The sequence below is a fragment of the Sarcophilus harrisii genome, chromosome 2 (genome assembly GCF_902635505.1).
Source record: "Sarcophilus harrisii chromosome 2, mSarHar1.11, whole genome shotgun sequence".
NCBI lineage: Eukaryota > Metazoa > Chordata > Mammalia > Dasyuromorphia > Dasyuridae > Sarcophilus > Sarcophilus harrisii.
In genome coordinates, this window is record NC_045427.1 from 140809078 (window position 1) to 140831828 (window position 22751).

Sequence of the window (22751 nt, forward strand, 5' to 3'; positions counted from 1 at the left end):
AACTATGCTAGGTTATGCAAGTTTCTCATTTCTCACTTCTCTGACTTTTCCTTCACATGTAGTACCTTCTCTCTGCTCAGCTTCCTTTTGTGTGTTGTCTTCCCTTTAGATTGTAAACTTCTTGAGGGTAGGAACTTTTTTTCTTCTTTTTGTTTTTCCAATGTCTAGCACTATATGCCTTGTTCAAATGAAGTATTTAATAATTGAAATTAGAGTTGAGTAACATTTAAAAATTACATATGCCTTATAGAAATACACAGACTATGGTGGAGGGCAATTTATTGGGAATAAAAAAAGCAAAGGATTGACATACATTAGGGGAGAACAATCAAACCACTTGACCAGAGTATATTGATGATGCACAGATAATTTGACATTGATCCTTCAATGAAAAAGAAATCATTACTTTTTTGCTGTTGGATAGCTCTATGAAGAAGTATTTCCTTAAAAATGATTTGAAATATTATTCTCCATGATCCCTTTAAAACTTCACCCCATCTTTATGTTTTATTGCTTCAAGTTCTGTTGTGGCTTTTTTGGTTTTATTTTGTTTGGGGGGGAGGGAGCATGGTTGTGTGTGTGTGTGTGTTTTGTTGTTTTTTTTTTTTTTGGCAAAGCAAAATAAGTCTTATCTTTTTGTATAGCCTTTCAAGTAAAGACTAGCATACCATATGTCTTGTATTCTCCATATTTGTGAATTTTGTTTGGGTTTTTTTGGTGGAGACTTCCTATATATTAGCATAGACTATGTATCTCCCAAGCCTGAAATTTACTCCCTCAGCTTTGCCTATGAGATACCCTAGCTTCTGTTAAGTTTCGCTTCATGTGTCAACTTCTATGGGCAGTCATTCTTGATCTCCCTGGTTTTTAGTGCTCTCTCCTTCCTCAATCATGTATAAAATTGTTTATATAGTCTATTCCCTATGGAGACCCATCCCATAACTCTAAGTTTCTTAAGAACCAAAACTAGTTTTGATTTTATATCCTCATTGTCTTGCACATAATAGGTGTTTAATATTTGTTGCATTGTGTGATAGATTCTGACGCCTTTAGAGAAGCATGGTACTAAAACTCACTCAACCCTACTTTTCTGATATGAAATCCACAATTATATCCTCTAAAAAATCAGATTCTAAAACACTTCCTTCCTAAAAGAACAACCTCTCAAATGTTCCTGGGAAGTGGGCTAATGATGAAGCTTCATCATCGGTTAAAAACATATCTGATTTATAGGATAAAGTTTTTTTCATTGTGCCCATCATACTTCAACAATGCTTGCCTGCTCCCTAACCTATTTCTCATCAATTAATCAAAAAGCATTGATTAAGCACTTATGTGTTAGCACTCTGTCAAGCCCTGGAGATGCAAAAAAAGGGCAAAAGTCTTTGCTTTCAAATGCTCACATTGGAATAGGTGAGAGAAAATATAAATGGATAATACCGAATAGATACCTGTTATTAGGTAATGCCAGAACCATACATGTAATAATTAGTTGATATATATACAGATATTAGATTAATATCTAATTAGTAATTAGATATATATACAAATGACCAGGCAATACAAGATGTGTAAATGAGAATCTCAGAGAGAGGGGGATAAAAGTCGGGGGAAGAGGTAAAGGGGAGTAAAAAGGTTCTTCTAACTAACTACCTCTGGCCAATTAATGCTCTTTCATTCGCTGGACTAGGCACAGTTATCAGTGCAGGGGACACCAAGAAAAGCAAAAACAAGCGACTCAGTCCCAACTTCCAATTCTCCTCCTACAGCGCCCCTTTACCTCGGAGCGTCGGCATCGCCCAGACGAAGTACAAGCCGCCCGAACTCCTAGATCGTGTCCCCGCCCTCCCGCAGGGCCATCCCCAAACAGCGCACTACAGGGGAGAGTCCAGCTGCTGACAAGGACCAGAATGAGTTCGCGCAAAAGCGCCGTTCCGGATCGGAGGAAGGGGGGGAGCGGCTGCCAAGGGACGTCAATCACCACTCTAGGGGCCCGCCCCCTAGTTCCCAACCACTACTGAATGTGCCGCGAGGGACCGAAACGGAAGCGGCAGCGCCGTCCAGGGGCTTCTGGGAATCGCAGTTCAACGGTCGGCGAAGCCAGCGCTTCCTTCCGGTCTGGAAACTGGTTTCCTTTGTGGGTCCCGGACCAGCGCAGGGCGGTCCGACAGCTGAGTGCAGGAAGCCGGTTATTGGGGTGCGTGTCCTCGAGCCGAGGAGGGCTCTGCGGCCGGACAGGGGGCGCCGGGGGCCGGGAGAAAGCCCTCTTCCCTCCCGGGGCATGAATGGACCGGCTTGAGCCCGCTTTCCCTTCCCAGCCGCGGCGCGCCGGGGTGAGTCCGGCGGCTCCGGGCAGTGTGTGGTTCCGGGTCCTGCGGGTGAGACAGTGGGGAAGAGAAGGGAGAAAGTCTGCGCGCGTGTCTGTGTGTGTGTGCGCGTCCCACAGCGCGCCTCACACGCGTGTGTAAATGCATGTCTGTGTGTGTGAATACATTAGTTCCGTATCCACATGTATACACCCACCCAGCTCCGTGTATCTGTGTAACTACATCTGGGGGTGTGTGTGTGTGTGCGCGTGTGAGTGTGCGCGCGCGTGTGTAGGTGTGTGTGCACGCGAGTGTGAGTGTGCACGTGTGTGTGGGTGTGAGTGTGTCCGTGCGTGTGAGTGTGCGCGCGCGTGTGTAGGTGTGCGTGCACGCGAGTGTGAGTGTGTGCACGTGTGTGTGCGCGTGTGTAGGTGAGTGTGTCCGTGCGTGTGAGTGTGTGAGTGTGTGCGCGCGCTTACCCCGAAGTGCACACACACACACACACTCACACACACTTAGCCCGGCCAGATCCTGGAACCCTTTTTCCCCCTTTGGCAGACAGTGCCTCCCTTTCCCCCTGACGCTCCCTCCTCCGCAGTTACCGCGGCCGGACCGAAGGCCATGGACGTCTCCTGCTCCCCAGGGTTAGCTGGCCCCACCCCCGGAGAGACAGACAGCCCGCTTGCCGCGCTGAGGGCACGTTAGCTCCGAGATGAAGAACCCCACCCCCGGCGCTAAGTCTGGCCGCTGAGAATGAGGACGGAGAAGCCTCCCGGGAGGTAGGGATTCTCCCTAAGGAGAAGCCCAGACTTGCGCCTGACAGCAGAGCTTCAGAGAAGAGCCGGCGGAGTCCCCGCCGAAGCGGATGGATCTGGACGGGTTCCTGTGAGAGGGGAGCTCGGCATCTGGGTACCACACAAGGGGTACGGAGAGCATGGAACAGTGGATGGCCATGGAGCACCTGACGCAGATTCTTGAGGGGAAAGGTAAGGTTTGATCAGGCAGAAGATAAATGTTTAGATAGAAAGGGGTAGGGAGGAAGCCATTTTCTCATTATGGGAAAAGGGAAAACAGATGTCAAGTGAAAGTATGTTTGGCCAAAGAGTTAGGAAAAAGATTTCCCAATCTTAAAGTGTCACAGGATTAACAAATTAGAATATTTGAGATTTCAACATATTCAGGCTCCTTATATCAAAACATCCAGACTATTAAGTATAGAACATTCCGCACTGCTCTCTTGGAGGGAGCAGCCCAGTTTCCTGACTATTTTAACCTTTCCCTCCAGTACTTTATTCCACCTTGTCAATGGATCACAGAAGCATAGGATCATAGATTTAGAGCTGAAAAGGACCTTAGAGACGATCAATACCATTTTTTTTAATAGTAACTTTTGATTGACAGAACCCATGCCAGGGTAATTTTTTTACAACATTATCCCTTGCGCTCACTTCTGTTCCGATTTTTTCCTCCCACCCTCCACCCCCTCCCCTAGATGGCAAGCAGGCCTATACATGTTGAATATGTCCTAGTATATCCTAGATACAATGTATGTGTGCAGATCCAAACAGTTTTCTTGTTGCACAAGGAGAATTGGATTCAGAAGGTAGAAATAACCCGGGAAGAAAAACAAAAATGCAAACAGTTTACATTCATTTCCCAGTGTTTTTTTTTCCTTGGGTGTAGCTGCTTCTGTCCATCATTGATCAATTGAAACTGAATTAGGTCTCTTTGTTCAAGAAATCAACTTCCATCAGATTACATCTTCATACAGTATCGTTGTTGAAGTATATAATGATCTCCTGGTTCTGCTCATTTCACTTAGCATCAGTTCATGTAATTCTCTCCAAGCCTCTCTGTATTCATCCTGCTGGTCATTTCTTACAGAACAATAATATTCCATAACATTCATATACCACAATTTACCCAACCATTCTCTAATTGATGGGCAGCCACTCAGTTTCCAGCTTCTAGCCACTACAAACAGGGCTGCCACAAACATTTTGGCACATACAGGTCCCTTTCCCTTTTTTAGTATCTCTTTGGGGTATAAGCCCAGTAGAGACACTGCTGGATCAGAGGGTATGCACAGTTTGATAACTTTGGGGGCATAATTCCAGATTGCTCTCCAGAATGGAATACCAACCATTTTATAGAGGAAGAAACTAAGCCCTAAAGTCTGAGGTGAGATTGGAACTCAGTTCTTCTCAGTGCCATATCTCTCTATGTACTATCTATCTGTCAATGGGATTTTTATTAAGTACTGTAACATTTTTATTTTATCCTCATAAGAACACTTTAAGGCAAATAGAGCTTCAGTATTTGTTTTATAAGATTTGAAACTGATTCAGTGAAGTAAGTGTTATAGTACTTAAGGTTAAGGTTGCAGCATTATTTAGTGCCAGCTAGAACTAGCATATCATTTACGGTACTAATTAAGTCAGAATTTAGCAACCTTAAAAAATTACTGAGTCTATCCTCATTTTTTAAATAAGGAATTAAGGTTTAAAGGTACTGAGTGACTTGCCAAAGGTCACAGAGCCAGGTAATAAAAGAACCAGAAATAGAATCCCCAGGTTTCCATACCTCTAGTCTAGTATTCTTCGTATTATTCCATGTAGCATTCTTTTCAGTGTTTTTTCATTGGGCAAGTCTGTTAGTTAAGTTGTCATAGGTATGACAACATAGCTGCTTTCTCCAAAAGAATTATTATAGAATTCCTTAACAAATTGAGGACAAAGGAGGGAGAAAACCAAGCAATAGAGATCTTCAAAGTTATTCCCATCTGTGACCTTACCTGTATTCTGACTCTTGAGTGCAGTTCTTTCACTTGGAATCTGCCATGAGCACAGAGGAGAGATCCTCAGCAACAGTGGTCATACATTCTGTGACCTTTAATTTGGCAGGTTTATTTTGATCCCTTTTTGAACAAGTTCTTTCTTAGAATATGGGGATCCAGCCGAACTAGTGTGTGGAGTTTATAACCTGTTAAGTATGAAAACTTTAAGAAAGAATCAGGCACCCTCATGACTTTTTTTATCCCTCCAGCTCTATCTTCTCAGAACCCTGGCTTTTCTCAAGAGGGGAACCCAGAAGAGGAGCAAATGACAATTCTTTTCCTGAAAGCCAAGACCCAGGTGAATTGGAGTTTTTTCCTGTCTAAAATGCTTAGATTGTAGATACAGTTACCAAATGCTTAGATTATGGATACAGTTACTCTTCTCTTGAAAACACCTTTTTTCAAGGAATTCTCATGTAAGCAATTGAGTGTCAGTTCTTCCCAGAAAAATAGGATCCATAAGAGTGAATGACTCCATAAAAAATGTTCCCCTGTTATTGAGTATTCTCCTTCTGTGTCCCTGTCTTTCCCGTTTAACACCATTCATTTAAAAATTCATTTGGGTGTAATTATTAATATGTTAAATTACACTGATAAAGTAAAAATAAGACATAGTGCTTGCACTAAATATGCTGACAGTATTATCAATAATAATATAATGACACATCAAAGATTAATGATATAAGTACAATGATATATCATAATAATAATAATGATAATGAGTGCAAAGATAAGTAGTATATGTAAGTGGTGTTTTGGAGTTTATGAAAGAGTGAGATCAGTATAAGCTGAATTGATCGGGAAAGATAAAGGAATAAGGTTTAAGGTGATCCTGAAAGTTTTGGATAAAAGAAGGAGACATTGTAAGCAGGAAGAACAATATGACAGAAACTCAGGCAAAATTATCATTCACATGCACCAATAAAGAGTAGGCTTGATATAAAGGAATTATTATTGAGAAGTAATAAATAATAAATTTAAATATGTAGAATTACAACATGATAGAAAGCTTTCAGTGCCATCCAGTTTAGAATGTATGCCAAAAGTTATTAGATAGTTTTAAAGATAAAGTGTTCTAAACTGCTTAAGATCTGAATGAGAAGAAGAGTCTAAAAACTTTAGAGTTGTCATTCCAGAAGACAAGTAAGGCTTCCTGTAAAAAAAGATGGATATGTTTGAGACTTGGAATACCCATTATAAAAGATGAAATAATCAAAATTTAACTCATGGGGACATGTTTTGACTACAAGTTTCTTCCCCAGATTCTTTCCCAGGTTCTGTCTGGGCCTAGTCAGTCTTTTTCAAGAAGTCGGAGATTATAGTTCATTTGATTGATTAATGGAAATGAAATGTTTATGTTTTCTGGGATAAGAAAAAAAAAACACCAGAAAACTTCACATTGGTAAAATGAGAGGCAACAGAAGGTGGTAGGCACACTGGACTTGTGTTCAAATCCTACTACTGACACTAGCAGGATGACTATGAGCAATTCTCTTAATCTTTTTTGAGTTTCAATTAAGTCCTCTGGAAATCTTCCACACTGAGTTTTGAGATTTTAATGAGCTTACATATGTAGAGGGCTTTGCAAACTTTTAAATACTATATAAATGTTAATAAGAGATAATGGAACTTTAATGACCTTATTGTCCACAATACCAAAGTTCGATGATCATTGATCCAGTTTAGGTAATTTTAAACATACTTCCACAATAACATAAAATCATTATTTTGCAAAATCATTAGTCTTTGAACAACTCAATTTCTAGGTACTGTATATTTATTTTTTTTATCTCTGTTCCAGTGGTTCATTTTTACTTTTTGCCCAGAAATAGATTGTTTTGATGATATCACAGTATTTGAATTATTCTGAGATTTCATTAGTGAGGATATTACTTTCAGAAATGCAGATCACAGCCTTCTCATCCCGTATGATTCTTGTCCAGGTCCTTCCACAATTCTCCACAGGGGATCCTTCTTTTGACATTGTGGATACCAATGGATCAAGGGGGCTGACTGTCCATTGACTAGCTCTTAATCCTTTTCCTCTCATGCATCTCTCTGATTTAATTACTTATGTCACTTAGCATTAGACAGACTAGATATAACATTTCCTAAGGTTATACACTTCTTAACACATACCTTTGATATATCAATGCCAAGTTAAAAATTAAAACACTTTCTTTTTTCGTTGATGAGGAAGTATAGAAAGTAAAGGCAGTAGGATCCATTAAATTTAGTAGGTTGTTTGGTTTTGAATTTTAACTAGCTCTGTGTGTGTGTGTGTAAATGTATGTTTTGATTAAGATTCTGTATTTCTGATGATGTAGGCTAAGTTCATATTAACTTTTTTGGCTATTTCATTAGACTGTAATCTCATATCAAGCTTGCAGTCACCTAAAATCTCCGGGGCCTTTTTATATGATCTGCTCTAGCCAATCCCTCCTATCCTGTATTTGTCTAGGTGAATGGTGTCAAATTCAAGTAGAAATGGATCCCTGCAGACTATATATTGTTTTAGAAAATCGCCAATTAACATTATATTGTATTTTTATTTGCTTTGTTAAGTGTTTCCCAATTACATTTTAATTTAAAAGGTGAATTTGACACCTCTTATCTAGGGCATGAGAGATTGTAACTTGTCTGTGGGCACATAGCTAATAATATATGTTAGAAGTAGAAATTAAATTCAGGTTTTCCTGATTTTTAAGGCTGACCTTCTATTCACTTTGCCATACTGCTGCTAACTTTACATTTATCACTTTTAAATTTCTGATTAGATTTTTTTTCCCCATCATTCTAAACCACTGAAATCTTTCTGGATTCAAATTCTATTATCCAGTATATTCGCTCCTTCTCAGCTTTGTGTCATCTACAACTTTGATAAGCACACTGTCCAGTTTTTATCCCAGTCGTTGATAAAAATGTTGAACAAAATAGGATCAAGGACAGAGACCAAAGTCACTGCTAGATACCTTCATCCTGTTGATGAGTTTCCCCTAATTTCCATTCTTCAGGTACTAGTAGTTGTCCTGTTCCACATCCATTTAGTTGAACTATCATTCAGTCCAGTCTCCACTTTATGGACAAGGATTTCATGAAATAATGGCATGTGCCTTGTTGATATATCTGTTTCTAATAAACCCTGTAAAAATTATAAATGAAGTAATGACTTAATAATGAACTTCTGCCAATTCCTCAGAATTTGGTCTTCTAGTTCTTGTTCTAAGACTTTTGCAGAAGTTGATATGTAGTTCATTGGTTTACAGTTTGAAAAATTGTCTGATTAATCTTTTTGAAAACTTAGCAAAATTTGGTGGTGTAAGGAGCAGCTAAGTAGCACAGTGGATAGAGCATTGGCTAAGATGAATTCAAATGCAACCTCAAACACTTGACACTTATTACCTGTGTGACCTTGGGCAAGTCACTTAACCCAGATTGCCTCTCCAAAAAAAGAAAGATTTCATAGTCTAGTCTTGTGATAATTTTCCTATTCTCCAGTTTTGCTTTTATAAAGATTATTGATATCAATCATATCTGTAAATTCTTTCAAGTCTCTGAGAAGTAAGTATCTCTTTTACTTGTGCTGGGTGATTGAACTCACAGAGACCAACCAATTGCTTTTTTGTTATTTCTTCATTTAATTGTTTCACTTTTCTTTAGGTCACTTTTGTTTTATCCTCAGATCAGTTTTCTCCTTGGTAGAAGCAAATTGGAATTAAATATTTATGTTTCCTTGTTGTTGCCTGTGACCCTTGTGTTTATCCTTCTAAGCAGACATCCTGGACTCTCTTATTCAGACTTTGGCTCCAAATAAAGCTTTTAAAAAGCTCTTTTTGTCGTCTTGAAGATTTTTCTCTTAGATTTTTTTATATTCTTTAGTTTTCTTGATCCTATTTTTTAAACTTTTATTTATTTAATTAAATATTTTCCAATTACATGTAAAAGATTTTAAAAACATTCAATTTTTTAGTTTTGAGTTCCATATTCTCTTCTTCCCTCCCACTCTTTCCTTACCCCTTGAGAAAGCAAATAATAATATAATGACTGTATATGTGAAGTCACAAAAACATTTCTATATTAGTCATAAAACACACACACACAAAAAAAATAAAAAATAAAAAAAATAAAATAAAATAAAAAAATAAAAATAAAAAAAAAAATAAAAAAAAAACACACACACACACACACACACACACACGAAAAATAAAGAAAGTTTTTAAAAAGTGCCTCAGTCTGTACTCAGAATTCCTAAATTCTTTTTCTGGAGGTGGAGAGCATGTTTCATCTTGAGTCCTTTAGAATTATCTTGGATGATTGCCCAACACTATTCTTGCAAGACTGTGTCACTATTTTCTATTTATAGTCTCTGTTTTTTCCATCATGTGTTTTATATATTTTTTATAGTTTTAAATTAATTGATGAGATGTCTTTGTAATTAAATTAATCTTCATATTCATCTTTCTCATTTTCTTCATCAGAATCATTTGTATTTTTATTTTCAGAATTTAATTCTTAAAAGTATCATGTCTCTTGAGCCAGCTTCCCTCATAAAATTCAAAGCCACAGGATCCTATCCAAACTTTCCCTGAACTGTGAAATACACTCTTCAGAAATCTAGGCTAAAGGTCAGACTATGCCTAGTATTCCCTTTCTTAATTACCATGAACTCTCTAAGGTAGCATGACTGTTTCTTTCCAAAGTTCCTGTCATTTCCCCCATAATTCCTTCCCTTTTTGTCAGAATCATACCCAAAATATCAGTAGTTGTAAACATTTTCAGAAGTCCTGCACATCCCATCTGCCTATTTTGGTATGACCAACTTGACAAATCATCTATGGACCACACATGCAGTAGGCTTATTGGGTAAGCAGAAATATGTTTGGTGTTTTAGGAATCGGTGGCCTTCAAGGATGTGGCTGTGGACTTCACCCAGGAGGAGTGGGGACAACTGGATCCTGCTCAGAGGGACCTGTACAGGGATGTGATGCTGGAGAACTATGGAAACTTGGTCTCACTAGGTAAGGATGTCTTCTCCCCATACTCAAGACTCTTTCAAATGGACCATCTCTGCTTCCCTGATTTTTATAAAGGTACTTAGCCAAGTTTTAACCAGGGGCTCAATGATTTATAATCTCTTTAGGGCCCAAAGACAGGGTATTTGTGGTCCCTGTTTTCAGATGAAATGTCTGCTGTTTATAGAATAAAAAGTAGGCCTTCATTGTGCTATCCCAGATGTTTCAACCACCTTAACTTTAAAGGACTTCCTATCACCCTTAAACCCTTCAAATATTATCTTTTGTCATTCACCTCACATCAAGGGGCCAGAACTTGTCTGTATAATTGCCTTTGTCTCCAGCACAAACAAGTCTTATTTCTTTCTCCCTGAACAGGGTTTCCAGTTTCTAAGCCATATGTGATCTCCCAGCTAGAACAAGGGGAAGAACCCTGGGTGGTGGAAAGAGAAGTCTCAAGAGGCATCTGCCTAGGTGAGTGAGTGAAAACTAAATAGATGAATTACAAGTAACATTTTATCTGGTCTTTCAGGGAGGGTGAACTATTCAGCTGTTATTCAGGAGCCATCCTCAAATCCTGAAACCAGGAATAATCTGAGGCTATTTAGTGTAAGCACTTTCAAATATTTTCTTTTTTCCTTAACATTGATAATCTCCCTCAAGCTTCCTATTCCCTTCCTTATCAGAGGAAGATGTATCTCTCTTAAAGTAAATCATTTAATCTGTAGTGGATTTCATCTGACTCTGGGAGCTCCATTCCATTTGGGATAAAGGGAGTTCCTTAGCCTAGCTAGGACCAAGAAGCAAGATCAGGAAGTGTGGAGCTATAAAAACGGAATAATAAGCAAAGGGCAATCAAACAGTTTGGGATGAACCATCATGAGATGGTTACAAGGCCAAAGTTAACTGTGATCAGTTGATTTGATGTAAGGCTAAGAGGCTTTTTTCCCCCTATGCATTTTAAGACTTATTTTGATTCTGTTCCCTAGAACAGAATTCAGGGAATGAACAATAGAAAAATTAAAAAGAAGACCACTTTTGAAGAGACTATCAGTGATCCAGACAAGGAATAACAAGGGCCTATATATTAAGATGATAGCAGTGACAGAGGATAGGAGGTAGAAATATTTGCAATGGGTGATAGTTTCATTGGAAGAGATAAGGGAAAGGAAATAGAGGGATAACATCAAGTTTTTGACTGGGGAAACTGGACAGATGGTAGTTCCCATGACAGAAATTGTAGTCAAAAGAAGGGGAGATGTTCAAGGGAAAATATAATGAGCCTAATTTTAGACATGTATTTGAGGGGGCAGTGGGACGTGCAGGGGAATCTATCTTATAGGTAATAGAAGATGTAGGCCCAGAGCTCAGAGCTTTAGGACTGGAAATACAAATTTAGAAGTCATATGCACACTAATATTCTACAAAAAGGTGCTTTTTATATATATATATATATATATATATATATATATATATATATATATATACCTAAAGACAGAAAATAAAATAAGTTGTGTGTGTGTATATGTATACATATACTACAAAGTAAATACAAGGTAGTTAGGGAAGACACAGGCCCAATTAATTGAGGGAATCAGAAAGAGTAGAATTCTGATGTAGGTGAAGAAAGTAAATGGCCTACCAAAGGTAAGAAACAAAAAGAGGCTAATTTGGCTGTACTATAGAAAGAAGAGGGGAAAAGGAAAGGTTAAAGCCAAATGTAAGGGTCTTTAAAAGCCAAATAGAGGCATTTATATTTCATTTTAGAGGCAATTGGAAGCCATTTGAGCCAGTGTTCAAGTACAGGATAGTAGCATGTTCTGATCTGCACTTAAAGAAAAGCACTGGCAGTAATGTAGAAAACAAGTTGAGATGGAAGTATGGAAATATTTGAGACTGAGAAACCAATTAAAAGGTCATTGCAAGAGTCTAAGCAAGAGGTGATGCACTTGAACCAAGCTGGAGAAAGCCATCTTCAGAGAGAAGGAAGGGTCAGGTGTGACAGACGGAACTGTAGAAACATTAAGATCTGGCAACTGATTATTATATGTGATAGAATGAAGACTTGAAGATCACACTAAAGTTGTAAACCTAAGATTCTGGGAGAATGGTGATTTCTTTAATAGAAATTGGGAATTTTGGAATGAGATGGATTTGAAATAATGATTTCTATTTTGTAGATGTTGGGTTTCAGATGAGGAAGGTTAATCTAGTGGTAATATTCAAGAGAGATTTAAAGTGGAAGAGGTAGAGAAATAAACTAGAAACCTATTACAGTCTAGGCATAAGTAGTGGTAGCCTGGATCCTGATATACTCTGTTTAGTTTGGTTTCATGCTTACCATTCTGACCTTGTAATCGTTCCTGATGGGTTCTCCTCATCTGGGCTTAATTTTTACACTATTGTTCTTTTATTTCTTTTCTCTTGATATTTCCTAATTCCTTCACAGATTACAAGACACTATTTCTGAGCTCTCAAAGAAATATATATCATATATGTTATTTTCAGTTTTGTCACAACATCCTGAGTACAAAGGACAAGAGACATTTGATTTTTTTAAATTTCTTCCAGACTTGGGAACCAGGATTGAAATCAAGGAAACTGCAAAGCAGGATGTCTCCGAAGGAGGATTGTCTCAGGAAATGATCATACAAAGATTCACAAGAGATAATCTTTGGAATTCTAAATCAAGTGATTCCTGGGAACATGAAAGTTGGTTACAGGGACAGCAAAGAAGTGAGGAAGCACATTTAAGGGAAGTGGCAGTCAACCACAAGCAATCTCCAATCTGGGAAAAAGACCATGGGCGTAATGACCTTGGAAAAAGTTTCAATTTAAGTTCTATCTTTGTTGCACAACACAAAGTTCCTGTGGGAGAAAAATCCTATAAATATGATGCAAATGGAAATAACTTCCGACAAAATCCACTAACAATTGGCCATCAGAGAATTGATTTGCGGAACAAACCTTGTAAATGTAATGAATGTGGAAAAGCCTTTCGTTATCACTCAGAACTTACCCGACATAGGAGAACTCATACTGGAGAGAAACCCTATGAATGTAATGAGTGTGGGAGAGGCTTCAGTCAAAGCTCATCCCTTACTCTACATCTGAGATTTCACACTGGAGAGAAACCCCATAAATGTAATGAATGTGGGAAAGCATTCAGGCACACCTCATCCCTTGTCAAACATCAGAGAAGTCATACTGGAGAAAAACCTTACGAGTGCAATGAGTGTGGAAAGGCCTTCAGCCGGAGTACACACCTTACTGAACATCAGAGAATCCATACTGGAGAGAAACCCTATAAATGTAATGAATGTGGAAAAACCTTCAGCCGGAGTACACACCTTACTGAACATCAGACAATTCATACTAGAGAGAAGCCCTATAAATGTAATGAATGTGGGCAGGCCTTCAGTCACACCTCCTCCCTTGTTAAACATCAGAGAATTCATACTGGTGAAAAACCCTATGAATGTAACGAATGTGGGAAAGCCTTTAGTCGAAGAACACATCTTACTCAACATCAGACAATTCATACCGGTGAGAAACCCCATGAATGTAACGAATGTGGAAAAGCCTTCAGTCACATATTGTTCCTTACAAAACATCGGAAAATTCATACTGAAGAGAAACCTTATGAATGTGATGAATGTGGGAAAGCCTTCAGTCATACTTCATCCCTTATTAAGCATCAGAGAACTCATACTGGAGAGAAACCCTATAAATGTAATGAATGTGGGAAAGCCTTTAGTCACACATCTTCCCTTAATAAACATCAAAGAACTCATACTGGAGAAAAACCCTATGAATGTAATGAATGTGGAAAGGCTTTCAGTCAGAGCTCATCTCTTGCACTACACCAGAGTTGTCATACTGGAGAGAGACCCTATACATGCAGTGAATGTGGGAAAGCCTTCAGTCATACCGCATCTCTCATTAAGCATCAAAGAACTCATACTGGAGAAAAACCCTATGAATGTAATCAGTGTGGGAAAGCCTTCAGCCAGAGTTCATCCCTTATTAAACACCAGAGAACTCATACTGGGGAGAAACCATATGGATGTAATGAATGTGGAAAAGCCTTCAGCCAGAGTTCATCCCTTTTTAAACATCAGAGAACTCATAGAATCATAAAATATTAACATTGGAAGAGACCTCCTTGGTCGTGTAGTCTGCTTCCTTCAGGGTCACCCAGCTGATAAATGGCAGAGCTAGGACTAAAAGCTAGGTTCTCAACTCCCAGGCCTTTGCTCTTTCCATTGTCTCACACTGCCCCTACCTTATACTGTATAAAACTGTCATGAATTAAAATATATGGTAATAGCAGCTCACATTCATATAGCATTAAAGGTTTGCAGATTGTTTTCTTAAGAACCCTATGAAGTAGGTAGTAAAGTATTGTCCCCATTTTAAGGATGAAACAGACTCAGGCTAAGTAACTTATCTGAAGTCACACAGGTAATGAATATCAGACCCAAAATTTGAATCCTGGTCCCTTAACATCCAAGTCCAGTGAACTTTCCAGTACCCGTGCTGCTTCATGTATGAGTTCCATGTATGTAAAATCTTTAGTGTCCTGGTTCCTTGTCGTGGTTGAGACCAAGGTGCCCCAAAGGAAAGGGAATAGATCAGAAGATTCTGCCAAGAATGTAGGCTGTGCTGACCTTGTGTCACAGACTCATCAGAGCCACCTCTCTTTGAGGTTCTGTGTAACAGCATGGCTTGGCATATAAAATTTGTGAGAGGGACAGTCACAGCACAAGGAAACCCATAAAAACATCTGAGAGCACTTTCTCCACTTGTATTTATTGTGATTAAGCAAGATCCTATTCACCTATCTCTTGTTCATTCCCTCCTAACACCATCAGCCCTGCACTTGTGCTATGACTAGGACCAATCTTCAGACACAAAGTGAGAGTCTGTCATTTCTCCTCTCGTATGTGCTGGCTGCAGACATTGTCAGCAAGCCGGAAAACCCCCTCAGCTTTTCTGCGTTCACAGACGAAACTGAAGCCCTTCCTTGCTATGCCATCCTTAAATCACTTCAATCCTTACTGCATATTGGAGAATTCGGAAGGGCAGCATTATTAACAATGGCTATAGAACAACCTTGGGCATAATTTATCCTTATATGTCAGACACATCCCACTGGAGAGTAGATGTGAAAATGAGGAAAAATACCTCTTGTGCTTAGTCATAGTTACTCCTCTGCTCAAAAACCTTTAGTGGTTTCCCATTGGCCTTCAGAGATAAAAGTCTAATCTCATCTTATTAATTTACTCCTAGCTTCAACCCATCTGGTTTGCTTATTTGCCACTGATTCACCTTTCATTGAGTTCCGTTACTCAGTGCTAATGCTATGGAATGCTTTTCCCATCACTTCTACAAAAATCAGCTCAAATTCCACCTCTCTAAAAGACTTTCTTGACCTCCTCCTAAATTCAGTGATTTCCCTCTACTCTGAACTCATAAAAATTATTGTATGAATTATTGGTAATCATGTACTTTATTGTGGTGTCTTGTTGACTTGAACTGTTATTTAAATACTTAAATGTTATTTAATTTTTCACACATGAAGCTCCTTGAGACCTGGGACTGTCTTATGTGTCTTTGTAGCTCACATAGCACTTGGCACAGTGCCTTGCACATAATAAGTGCTCAGCACAACTTTATTGATTTGGCATCCAAACTTTATGAAAATAAAATATCATGGTTTTTGCATCCATTTTCTTATTCTACTTAAAAATGACTAGAATTTCATTATAATGTGTTTTTTTTTATTTCTGTCTAACCATACTAAAGAGAATATGGAAGATTTCTCCTGAAGGAAGCCTCTAGACCTATAGTTTATCTAAAGCACCTAAAAATTCTTCTAAAAACTTCTTTCAAAAGAGAATATAAAACTTTAGGGGCAGTATAGGAATGGGGGAAATACTTCTGTTTGAAGCAATAAGGAAAATATTGGGATCTTGGAATAGGACTGAGTAGCATACTACAAATCAATCTTTTGAAGAACAAATTGGTTATTCTTTGTTTTTGAAGCAATTTTTCATTAATAGGCATTTCTATTTAATATTACCATAAAGTTCCCGATTTAATTCCCTGTTAAATTAACATGCAGAAATTTGTGAAAGGATTTACAAAGTGGTGGTGGGGAATATGTTTATATGCACACATAGGTTGTGATATGTATATATGTATACATATGTACTGTACCTTGCATCTGCCAGAAAGTTTTTACATTTTTATTTCATTCTTCAAACTTTAGCTGCTTGGGAGGAAATTAGATAGAAACTGCCAGAGTCCCCTAGCACAAGACATTTTGTATGTATCATAGATGTCCTGAAAAAAATTGCCACAATATTATAAAACATTGCATTTAACATACTTCATCTAATGTCACCTAATCTTTCCTGAAGATCTCTGGGGACTCATTCTTCTAAAACCATTTATGCTTCCCTGACTTAAAAGAGCTTCCCTGAAGTAAAGTGCCCACTTCCCTCCTTACCAAATCAATCTCTATAAAATGGGGAAAGAGGGCAGGGCTCTTAGGTAATCATAACTCATCCTTTCTGGGGATGAAGAAGGCAAAGAACTTAACTAGATGAGTTCTCGTTCTAAATTTAGTTACTACTAAAATTAAAGGTTTTGAGCCTTTATTTTTAATCTTTTACACATTTTCCTAAAGAGAAAATTCTGGAGAGGACTTTAAACTGAAACCGTTTTCTATTTTCACTTGGACTAAAAGGGAGAATTTTCATATGTTTCCACATTCCTCCCATTTTTGTACTGAAGCATAATTTATTGATCCAAAATAAGTTCTCTTTAGAGATTGTTATTAGATTATAAAATCCAGCAAAGTAATGAAATGTTATGTTAGAACACTGTCACTATGCCAAGTGATCTAATGTGAGAACATTGTCTTGAATTGAGACATAGAAACCATGCAATTGGTGGAGATAAAACTCAGCATTCACATATATGCAAAGTGATTCAGTTTGAGTAGTATAATGTTTTCTATTGATCAGTAGATAACCTGATTCCCTTTAGCCATAGCTATTACAGAATAGATATTCTGAGTAACTAAAACTCTCACCTGGAGAACATTGTTCAATGTAAAAATCAGATCACATTCTGCAACTATATCATCTCAAACTTTTGTACATATTGCATCTGGACAATTGTAATGGTTTGAATGTTCCCTAATTTCTATTCCATGCCAAATATCTAATTTTATCCCACTTATGAGTAGATTAGACTTTTACAGTGGTTATGAAAGTTTTATTCTAATTAAGTGGTTCTTTCTCTTCCTTTCATTATCTCTCCCCTGAATTATTGCAATAGCTTATAAATTCATCTCCCTGCCTCAAATTTTTCCCCACTCCATTCCCTCCTCCACTCAGCTGTCAAAAGGATAAACTTCATTGACTCCTTATCTCCTGTATCGAATATAAGATGCTTTGTTTGAATTTTAAAGTCCTATATGATCTGGCCCCTTCTTACCTTTCCAGTCTTTTTATATCTTACTCCCCTTTGAGTATTCTACCATCTAGTAACACTGGCTTACTTATTGTTTCTTGAACAATAGAATTCTTCATCTCCCAATTCCAGCTTTTTTAATGACTCTCCTATTACTAGAATCCCTCCCTTCTCCCTTCCATCTCCTTCTCCAATGTTCCCTGGCTTCCTTAGTATAATCTCAAATCTCACCAGCAAGAAACTGTTTTCACCAACCACCACACCCTTATTATTAGTAACTTCCCTCTAAGATTACCTCCTGTATACCCAGTATGTGTCTTTACATATATAATTGCTTATAGATGAGCTCTTTGAAGGCATGGACTGCATTTTTGTCTTTCTCTGTATTTCCAACACTTAGCACAGTGCCTGGCTAATAATAATTGTTTAATAAATATTTATGTATCAATAACTTAGTCCCAGCACAGACTTTACAGCATCCTGAGACAGGCCCAGACTTCTGTAATGGGACCATAGGCAAAAAAGGCTCATCGTGACTAGTTGTCCTTCCAGTCTGAGAATCTGCAGCATGACTTCAAGGCTAAACAGCAAATGGAATTATTGATTCTTTGAATTTTCAAGTCAACAGTGATGAGTGAGGTCATTGGTTATAGCTCACAGCTGCTCATTCAAAAAATTCTGGACCTCTGTCCCGCTGGGGTATCTTACCTATTAGATTATCTCACTCATTAATTGGGGGTTTTTAATGTTTGCCTAGTAAATCAATGATAATGATAACTAAGTTTATATAACATTATGTATTATATAACATATATTCATATGTATGTATGACATATTATCTAACTTGAACCTTTGACAATTGTGGAAGACAGGTGAGAATAATACTAAGGTAAACAGAGGTTAACAGGCTAGACTTGAACTTTGATCATCCCTGACACATGCTCTATCACTGTGTCATGTAGCTACCCAAAGAATATGAAACGCTCCCAAATCCACCTAGAACTGATTGAAAAAAAAACTCCTTGTCATAGACAGGGACATTTTCTAATTGCTTCTTAAGGGTAGGGACGATGTTTTTACTTTTCTTAATATCCCCAAAGTTTCACCACAGTGCCTAGCAGCAGTAGTAGTAAGAGCTTAAGAAATGCTTGTGGACTGAGTAACTGATTGTATCAACTAGTATTCTCTTTCTAGGCCTTTATGTACATTCCATTCTGAAACTTCAGTGTTGGCTTTACTTACAAAAATGCCCAATTAAATCTTGACCTTAATTGCTGAAATCAGGCTTTCAGCAATCATTTACTTGCTAACAGTAATTTGATAACAAAAATCCTTCAGCCATTTTCTTTGTGACTGCTTTGCAGTCTGTATTTACAGTAGGATAGACTTCAGTTCATCCTAAAACCAAATAACAAGAAGACAATCATTATTTTAGCATTTAGTCATTTGAATAACATCAATCTATGAACAAAATAAAAAGGCATATTATATGCTATTCTCTTTGTCTTGATTTTGTTTCCCAACATTATGTCCTTTGAAGATGAGACAGATACAATAATAGTGTTTGAACTTTTAAAGTAAAATTTCAACCGGTCTTTTTTCAACTAATTTTTTTGACTGCAACACCATCACCAAATAGCATCAAATTCCCCTCTCCTCAAGTGCATCGTGCCAAAAATGGAAGCAAAATAGGGGTCACTTTTGGCAAACTCTTGTCAAAGGGAAAAAAACCATTCTCTTAGACTGACTAATGGAAGCTGAAAAGAAGTATAATTATGATATAATTATTCCTCCTATAGGGTAAAAAAGATTAGTTTACTTCCTCTCATTTCTTCCTATTTAGAGCTCATTTATTTCACTGAAGTTTCTATCTAACATATTATCTTGGACTAACTCTACATATTATTACCCATTTGTAAATTCATGAATTTAAGGGGATATGTTTATATGCCAGGCTCTTCATAGTACATGGATCAATATAAAATTAAAAATTAAATGATAATAATAAAAATACTTCCACAAAAATAGTTAACAGTGGTACAAATAATTAGAATCAAAACCATGAAGTTTCAGGTATTTTTGAATCATGTAGTCTTAGAATTTAAAGGAAACTTAGAAGTTATTTAGTTAGACCTCTTGCCCCATACAAGAATAACTTCTACCACATCTCTAAAAATGATTATTCAACCTTATATTTGAAGATGGGAAGCATATAAACTATACCCAAGACTTTTTCAAACATTCAGAGAATAATTAATACCTAAATAAATATATTTTAAGATGTATGACACACATGTACACAGAAGAGTAACATTCTACTTAATTATTTAGGAGTCAAATATATTTTTGATTTCTAAAATTGACACAGATAAATTTTATAAGTATATGTTAATCTCACTAATGACTAGTGAAAACAAAATATTAAACAAATATTAATACCTCATAAATCAATTAAGGTTTTTAAAGAATATTGGTTCCTCAGACTTGACACACACTACTGATTAAGGTTCAAACTTCTGGAGGCAATAAAATTGTGCCCTAATGTATCAGTGTTGTATCCTTGTTTAGTATCCTTTCCATACTGTTAGGTAAACTTCCTTTTGTTAAAGTTCTATGACCCATGACTGTCTCATCTCATTCCCATCTCGAAAATCAACCATGATTTTATCTTGCATGTAGATGGAGATAGATAGATAGATAGATAATAGATAAAAAGAAAGAGAGGGGAGAGGGAGAATGACAGGGAGAGGAAGAGGAAAAGAGAGAGAGAGGGAGAGAAGGAAAAGGAGAGGGAGAGAGGGAAAATGAAAGGAAGAGAGGAGGAGAAGGAGAGGGGGAAGAGTAAGGAGAAAAGTAGAGAGAGGAGGAGAGGGAGAGAGAGGGGTAGCTAGGTAGGTAAGTAGGTGATTGATGGATAAATTCTATAGATTGTTCATCTAACTATATATCATAATCTGGGCAATCTGTTTTGATGGTCAGTTCAAAATCAGGTATTTATGGATCTCTTTCATTAATCTCTGCAGTATTTCTGAACATTTCTATTACTACCAGTAGAATATCATACATAAACAAGAATATTTGTAGTACTCAATATCCACTAAGAATCCATCTTCAAATCAGATTCTGTATTGTATCACCTTTACCACAATGTAGAATGCCTTTGGCAAGTATGTATCTCTGTTTTATACTTCACCTGATGTTTCTGATTCTAGTCATTCAACAGGCTCTTTTTTTTAAAAAAGTTATTTCTGTTAGATGGTTTAAGGAATCTTGAATGCTTTGGATGTGTGGGTAAGATCTACCTTTTTGGAAAAGACCTTTTAAGGTGGTTTTTTCATAATCAGCAAGAACTAAACATTGGAGCTTTTACATCTATCATCCAATTATGTGATGGTAGAGATGGAGTTTATCCGCTTATTTCTCATTAATATCCTCACCTAGAACACCCTTACAGTATACCAAGAGGATGCACCACATAAGTAACCAAGGCAAAATATTCCATGATAATTGCATTAGAGAGGTGTACAATAAAATAATAAATAAGGTTAGAGGTTCTGATCTGCAATGAGACGGACAGCTTATTGAATTCGTTCAACAGTACAGATCTCTTAGAGATTACAAGGTAACAAGATGATTCTAGGATGGAATAGAAGGAAAGAAGGGGGCTAGATTGCCCTGAAGTCGTAAACCGTCCGCCGGGCAGCAGCAGCAGAGGCAGCAGCTCAGCCCGGTCCAGCTCCGCGCAATTGCCGCGCCCGGCCCCGAGGCCAGCGTTGCTGGAGAGGAGAGGAAAGAGGTGGAACCAAGAAAGTCATTACCCGACAGCGAGTCAGATGACAGCGAGTCCAAGAAGGAGCCCAATTTGCTGAAGCCTCGGGGCTTCCCACCGGGCCTGGATCCAGAGCGAATCATTGGCGAAAGATTCCGAGGCTGACTTGGGGTCGGCCAAAGAACAAATGGGAAATGTCCGCAGATTGCCATTACCTTTTATGAGCAGCAACTGACCCGGCACTCCGGTCCTGAAGATGAAGCACAATAATAATTTGTGGTTTTTGTTTTTAACGTGTGCGTGTATGTACTGCATTTATATGTATTTTATAAAATCTGAACAGCATCTACACCTAACGAGAACTGAGTTGGGTAGGTTTCAAAGAAGGTTTTTGTTTGGACTGGTTTTTACTTTGGATCAACAGCACTGGTAACTGAACAAAGAAATACAAACTTTCTGTAACTTTTTTTTTTTCCTGCAGCAACTGGGGTTAAGTGACTTGCCCAGGTTAAGCAATGGGGTAAAGTGACAACTAGGAAGTGTTGTTAAGTATCTGAGAGCAAATTTGAACTCAAGTCCTCCTGACTTCAGGGCTGGTGTTCTAACCACTGCACCACCTAGCTGCTCCTTTCTGCAGTAACTTACCATTTATTACATAAGAGAGCATTTGACACAATGGAATTATTAACTTCACAGTCGAGAAAAACTTTTATAACTATTAGTCACTATAGTCACTACTCTTAAATCCTAAGAGATGTTTAGCCCCCATATCTGTCTAAAATTAGTTGTTTGAGAAAATATTGTGTCATGTAGAATTCTGACATTCATTTGAAACCCAACTTCTTATTAAAAGCTACATTTTACACCTAGCGGTAAATCCATTGAAAGGTTGCTTCTGGCACGTTTCCCGTGATTGCTCAGTTCTGAGGAGCCTGAGAACCTGAATGCTTTTGCTTTTCAAAATACTAACTTTTTGAACAGAACAGAATGATTTTTGCAGTCTCCCAGGAGTGCTCATGGTGGTGCTCAGTGTCTGGGCACTGAGGTGGTAGTGAGCATCTTTCCTATCAGCAAAGACAGCCCCAGATACACAGGGGACAACAATTCCACATTTACCCAATGCCCCGTTGGTCAGATCTGGGTGGACAAGAGCCCTGGCTGCCAGGACTTGTGGCAGGGTGTACATGCTTGTTCACAGCTTCCCCATGGGTCTGATATCTCCATCTTTGATACCGCCCAATCCTAGCTTAGAAATGTACAAGGATAAATGCTACCAGAACTTGTTTGAACATTATCTAAAATGTTAAAATAGAACTATTTTGGCCTTGATTTTCAAAGAGAAA

At 37.9% G+C, this 22751-nt stretch overlaps 2 protein-coding genes across 5 annotated transcripts in view; one reads left to right on the forward strand and one right to left on the reverse strand.

Annotated features, from left to right (window-relative positions):
• Positions 1 to 22751, reverse strand: part of LOC111718641 (zinc finger protein 184-like) — a 77755-nt gene that overhangs the window by 45294 nt on the left and 9710 nt on the right. Inside the window, 2 exon segments of the mRNA XM_023494810.2 lie at positions 2038 to 2372; positions 3121 to 3279. Coding sequence (XP_023350578.2) covers positions 2038 to 2372; positions 3121 to 3279 — 494 coding nt within the window.
• Positions 2102 to 15881, forward strand: LOC105749077 (zinc finger protein OZF-like). 4 transcript variants are annotated; one of them, XM_031950965.1, is made up of 6 exons: positions 2102 to 2333; positions 2865 to 3292; positions 5352 to 5440; positions 10034 to 10160; positions 10533 to 10628; positions 12726 to 15881. In XM_031950965.1, exons 2-6 carry the CDS (start codon positions 3241 to 3243, stop codon positions 14300 to 14302), a joined length of 1941 nt encoding a protein of 646 aa, XP_031806825.1. In that variant the 5' UTR covers positions 2102 to 2333; positions 2865 to 3240; the 3' UTR covers positions 14303 to 15881. The 4 variants fall into 4 exon arrangements, with proteins under 4 accessions (XP_031806825.1, XP_031806824.1, XP_031806827.1 ...); XM_031950964.1 differs by having other exon boundaries at positions 2905 to 3292; XM_031950966.1 differs by having other exon boundaries at positions 2104 to 2197; positions 2905 to 3292.

Bases quoted from the DNA above. Each gene is read 5' to 3' on its own strand.
- LOC105749077 (XM_031950965.1), top strand. From the start codon at position 3,241: ATGGAACAGTGGATGGCCATGGAGCACCTGACGCAGATTCTTGAGGGG. The intron at 3,293-5,351 runs GTAAGGTTTGAT...TTATCCCTCCAG, and splicing joins GCAGATTCTTGAGGGGAAAG to CTCTATCTTCTCAGAACCCT. The intron at 5,441-10,033 runs GTGAATTGGAGT...TTGGTGTTTTAG, and splicing joins TCCTGAAAGCCAAGACCCAG to GAATCGGTGGCCTTCAAGGA.